The following is a 5,769-nucleotide window of genomic DNA, read 5'->3' as shown; positions in this document are numbered from 1 at the left end:
AGTTAGGAGAAGTCCTCAGGAGTCAGGAGAAGTCCAAGAGCATAGAGATGAAGCCAGCTAGGAGGAAGGGGTCGTCGTCGTCGTCGTCTCCGGTGGCCGAGGTGGACGACGACGGCACGGCGTCGGCGAGGTCGGGGCGGCATCGAGGGTGATCTCGTCGCGCCTCCTCGACGCCGTCCTCCGCCCACTGCGGCGCCGCTTCTTCTACTGGCGCCCCCCGTCGCTGCCGGCGTCGAGGCCTCTCCCCTCCTCCCTCGCACTCCTCACCAAGGTCTCCATCGCCCTCGCGATCCACCAGTGCCATCGTCCTTGCCCGCTGCTCCCGCCGCCTCCTTGCCGGTGAGTGCAGGTGGCTCCTCCTCCGCCACCGCAAAAGAAGAAGAAGCCGGCGGTCTCGGTGCCTCTGTCACTGCAACGCCGGTGACAATCTGCTCTAGAACCTCTACCTCCTCTCTTTCACCATCAACTTCAAGATGAAGTTGCTGAAGCGCATGTTTTTGGAGATGGTCGTCGCCGACTTCCAGCCGGACCTCACCATCTTTTGCGTCCGTGCCATGGCCTTCTCTATTAGGTATTAATCGCGATACCTCAGTATCAAGCCTGGTACCCACAAGTATCAGGCCTGGTACCCAGGTACCAAAGTTTATGATACCTAGGTATCAGCCGGTACCAAGTTACCAGGTACTCAGGTACCAAGTCTGTGATACCTAGGTACCAGCCGGTACCAAATATCAGTCGGTACCCAGTCGGTACCAAATATACCAGGTACCAGGTATCAGGTACCAGCTGGTACTCAAGATACTAGGTGTCCGGGGAAACGCACATGGAAGCTAACGGAAAGAAAGGAAGAAGTCTCTTAAAATATCCCGTTCTAACGGGACCCGTTCTGTAGTCTCTCTCTAAAAAAAAGTATTTTTATTTTTTGAGACAAAAGGGGAAACGAACTGGGGCCAGGGAATTTAAGAGCAGAAAACCCTAGCCTAGCCTAGCCGCTCGATATGGCGACGGGCGATGTGGCCGGCGGCGAATCGGCGGCGGTGGCGGAGGAGCGGGACTGGTCGGAGATGACCCCGGTGTGCCTGGCGGAGGCGTTCTCGCGGCTGGGCCTGGAGGACGTGTGGCGCGGCGCCATGGCGTGCTGCCGGGCGTGGCGGGACGCCGCCGCCTCCCGCCCGGCGCTCTTCGCCGCGCTCGACCTCGAGCCCGCCTTCGCGTCCGTCGGCGCCGACGCCGCCGAGTGGTGGACGCCCGCCTTCCAGCGCCGCGTCGACGCCATGCTCCGGTCCGCCTCCTCGCTCGCCGCGGGGGAGCTCAGGGAGGTCCGCGTCCGGCACTGCTCCGACGACGCCCTCGCCTTCGCCGCCGAAAGGTACAAACGTGTAAAATTTTATATGTTTTCTTCTTTTTTTTTTCTGGAAGTGATGTTTTGTTCGAAGTTATTAGAGACGCATGAAGCTTTTTGTTGATTAATTAGAAGTTCAAATTTCGTGTGATATGATGCCTAATTGCATATGTAGTTTCTCACAATTTCCCCGTCACAGAGGCCTCCTGGAAATGTTTTTTTTCTCTAATTTCTCTTTGCTGACCAAGAAATATGCACATACCAAGCAATGGTCTTCATCTTCTTAGACGGTGGCTGAGCTAGAAAGATTTGAGTCCGGGAAAACTTCAATATAACTAGTATTTGTTATAGAAATTTCATCATCAATATTAAAATTTAATGGAGTTTTTGCCGGCGAGCCCGAGGCCGCCTGGGCAAGCCGGGTGGTGTCTCTGCCCCTGTTCTTAGACCTTCGAGATCGAATATAATGATGCGCATATTTGCGTTCTGTATAATGGTTGTATGCGCAATTTACCACTGTTCCTTTCTCAATTACGATGCAGTTTTATTTGTGCGCCTTAATGCCTTGAATTTATACAAGTTACTGATAGTTTTTTTTTATGTAGTATGCATTCATTCATAATTCTTCTTGGTCCTTAGATCTATATTCTCTGGGCTTTCAGGTTGTAAAATGTGTTCATGACACTGGAGGGTGTTGGTGACTTTTTTTTCTCTATTTAGCATTTATTCCCAACTCTGCAGAATATAATATATTTTAAACTACATATTCCGTTCTTAATGATAAGTTATGGTTTTCTTATTTGAACTAATATATTGACTGATGCTTGATTTTTCATTGATATATTTTATAGTGTGTAGGAATAGATATATGGGGCCTATAGTCTAACTATGGAGCCACAAATGTGTGGGAATCTGTACTAAAGGTCATAATTCCATTCTTAAGTCGAATGTTGGTGATGTTATTTTATTCAGGAAGACAAAGTCTTAGAAAAACCTCTCAAATTTCTATATTCCTCCAGGGAACCAACAGCTCTATTTGTTGTAAGTTTTGCCGTGTTGGTGATCTAGATTTTATTTTTTTAATTAAACTGACTGCATCACAATCAAGGAAAACTAGGTGCTGTTTTGTACTCATGAATTTGCAAGAAAAGATTTTCATGTATTACATTTTGAGTGTAGTAGCCTGAAACTTTGCTTCTTTTCAGCAATGAAGTTCTCTAGAAACTCATACTCTTGTACTTATTTAAACACAACTATTTCAAGAAGTAAAATACGTCTGTTCCTGTCTTCCTGCTAATATATTACCAAAATTCATAATACATGGAGAACCAACCATCCATATAGTTTTTACGGGTTCATCTTGAACGTTTGTCTGCTTCTACACCATTCTAAGTAAAATAGCTTTCTCAATTCAACTATTCTGTAATTTTTTTTCAATTTTTTGTATTGCTGTTTGTATAATTTTAATGTTTTTATTGCATATGTATCCATCATTCAGCCTCTTATGTAAATGTATATTGGTGTTTCTGTGCATGTTAACCCAGTAAATTGTTTGCCAACACTACAGTAATAGATACACTAAACTGAAATTGAGTTGGTGGTTGGTGTATTGCTCTTATTTGTCAAGCTTCTGTGGAAAATTATTTTGTGAAATATAGTAGTATTATGAAAATTATATTTAAATTGCTCGTGTCACATGCCCGCTCACGTTTTCTGTTATTTGGAAAATTGTAGTGTTATTGCCTTTGGTGAACATATGAGTGGACAACAGTGGAGGAAATGTGTTTGAGTGCAAGGGGTGATAAAGAGTAGTCTCACACTTACTCTCACTTACCCCCTTATGTGTCGTGGGAGCTATTCCCAGCCAATAGCAATGAGACTCTGACCTGACATAGAGTTAGGGATATCTTTTAACATAGTCGCTAACCTGAGCTCAATCAGCTTTTTAAGTTGGAGACTTGATGAGTCATGTTGAATGTGATCCCCAGGGATAAGTTGTTTGGTATGAACAAACCAACCCGATATGAGAAAACAAGTAACACAACTTATCTCCTAACACCTTTCTTTATGTTATTATCCAGAAATGTACCAAACCTGTGTCAGGTACCTACTCTACTTTGCACCTACATACATGTGGCTTCACAACACATACATATGATCCAAAAACAAGTTTATAACAAAGAACATATTTGCTTGCAACTTCGTTTAAAGGAAAAAAAACATCATATAGCCAAACAGTTTTGTTTCCACCACAATACTAGACAGAACCTTACAGCAATACAGAGGCTCGGTGCCATCATCATTGAGTTGGAGCTCTTGCAGCTCAGCGTCACCCATTTTAGCAACTGAGCTGCAGCCGAATTGACAGTGCTGGTGACATACTGACATGTCACAAAATTCATCACCAGTGATCTTGGCGTGAGTTGTACAACCTCATTGCAAAGTAGTATAAAAGAGCATTCCATTTCTGCAGATAGTTTTAGGTTGGGTCCATTTCTATAAGTTATTTAGAGCAAAAGCTACATGCTATTTTGCTTTCTCTTCACCTACATTTGACATGTCAATGAGATTGTAGGTGCCACTATTGACTTGCTTTATTCATATGCAGGTCTCCAAAGCTCAGCATTCTTTCCATTAGAAGCAGCCCAAGTGTAAGTGATCGATCAATGTTTATTGTTGCATCGAGCTGTCATATGCTTACTGAATTGGACATCAGCTACTGCCATGAGGTTTCATACAAGTCACTGGAGATGATCGGTCAGAACTGCCGAAACCTCAATGTTCTCAAGCGGAACATATTCAATTGGCTCGATTCATCGGAGCATGTTGGCATAGTTCCTGATGATTATCTAAGAGATTGCCCCCAAGATGGTGACAGGGAAGCCATTGCAATTTCGAAGTTCATGCAAAATTTGAAGCATCTCGTAATTAGGTTCTCAAAGCTATCTGTTGTTGGCCTCAACGCAATATCAGGAGGATGCAAGGAATTGGAGGTTCTTGACTTGTATGGCTGCGCAAATTTGACACTCAGGGGAATACAACAGGCTACTTCTAATATGAAGAACCTGAAGGAACTAGAGAAGCCCAACTTTTACATTCCCAGGTCCTCCTTCCACATGGGTAGGTATGGGCACTGGCAGTTATACGATGAAAGGTTTCAGACAAATGTATTCCAGATATAAAAACAGCCTCAAGTTCAACGATCACCTCAGGTGTTTGTTCTCTGACATATGGCTTGTATTTATTAGTACTGTGAATGTTGTATTTGTGTTGTGTTGTGGAAAAATAATGACAATAATACCCTGTATAGTGCTGCTTTACTCATCTTTTCCATGTACCCATAAGAAAATTGTCATGCTTCAGTAATAATTTGTAAGGTCACCTACAATGATTCTTCAAAATTTCTTAGTATCAAATTTCTTAATATCTGGTGCTCTTGTCATCTGTGTTTGAGAAGATAGCTGATGCTATGTGTTTGTGTAAACATTTGAAAGCAAAGACATCATATGTGTATGCAGAACTTCGTGCATACATGTATAAAAAATGTGGATAATCAGTAGTTGTGTTATGTTCAGACCCTTGTTCTTTGTTGGTCCTGGAATAATGGCATAACTTATGCTCACGTAACATGGTTGGTTTATTTGATGCTGATTCAGAGCACCTCTCGATCATGGCTGTCAACCCTGTTGCACTTTGCTTCATTTTGATTGCTTGTCATGTTCATGTGCAAACAGATACGATATGCTCTCTTTTATGGACAGATAACACATCACCTTTCATTCTGTTGTGAACTTGGGATCTCAAATCTGGTATGTTTGTTAGGTTTATCAATCATCCACATCTCATATGCAGCAGAAACAACAAATCGATCGCATTGTGAAAATGATTGGCATCCTTGTATAGAGACACTAGAGAAGGTAAATTAACTGCCTTTCTCTGTCTCAATATAATGAGAAGCCTTTCTTTTTCAGAATTCTGTCATGTAAAAGGACCCCCATTTGTTTTCTCCTTCAATTCGTACTGACATCACCTTATCCTTTTCAGGACGACCATGGTCGTAAAAACAGAATATCCTTCATAATCTATAATGAACACCGACCAGGTAGTGAAATAATTTTCTTGCATTTTTTGTACGAAATTTGTTTAATATGTCGCTATCCTTTCCATGATATCCTTTGTGCTGCATTTTAGTGGCACGAAAGAATAATGGGGCTAAAGGGAGCCTTCAGTATTTACTAGTAAACAATATATATCTCAAAGGTACAGGCCATTTTTTTTCTTCAGTCACTGACAAAAGATGAAAACTAATTTCTGGATCCACAGATTTACAGGCTGCCACAATCTTGTGGATGAGATATGGCAAAGTTCCCTGGTCCATGGAGAACCATGAAAAATCTGAACAAACCACATGCAAGAAAGCAACCATA

At 42.7% G+C, this 5,769-nt stretch overlaps 1 protein-coding gene across 1 annotated transcript; it reads left to right on the top strand.

Annotated features, from left to right (window-relative positions):
* Positions 1–946: 946 nt before the first annotated feature.
* On the top strand, positions 947–4,668 carry LOC127781178 (F-box protein SKIP1-like). The gene is made up of 2 exons (XM_052308097.1): positions 947–1,369; positions 3,951–4,668. Exons 1-2 carry the CDS (start codon positions 999–1,001, stop codon positions 4,522–4,524), a joined length of 945 nt encoding a protein of 314 aa, XP_052164057.1. The 5' UTR covers positions 947–998; the 3' UTR covers positions 4,525–4,668.
* Positions 4,669–5,769: the final 1,101 nt, after the last annotated feature.

This window comes from Oryza glaberrima, chromosome 8 (genome assembly GCF_000147395.1).
Source record: "Oryza glaberrima chromosome 8, OglaRS2, whole genome shotgun sequence".
NCBI lineage: Eukaryota > Viridiplantae > Streptophyta > Magnoliopsida > Poales > Poaceae > Oryza > Oryza glaberrima.
This window is presented reverse-complemented; position numbering and strand designations above follow the sequence as displayed.

What these genes read in the sequence shown, in the direction of transcription:
- LOC127781178 (XM_052308097.1), top strand. Translation starts at nt 999, where the DNA reads ATGGCGACGGGCGATGTGGCCGGCGGCGAATCGGCGGCGGTGGCGGAG. An exon ending in CTCGCCTTCGCCGCCGAAAG is followed by an intron (nt 1,370 to 3,950) that starts GTACAAACGTGT and finishes ATTCATATGCAG; the next exon opens with GTCTCCAAAGCTCAGCATTC.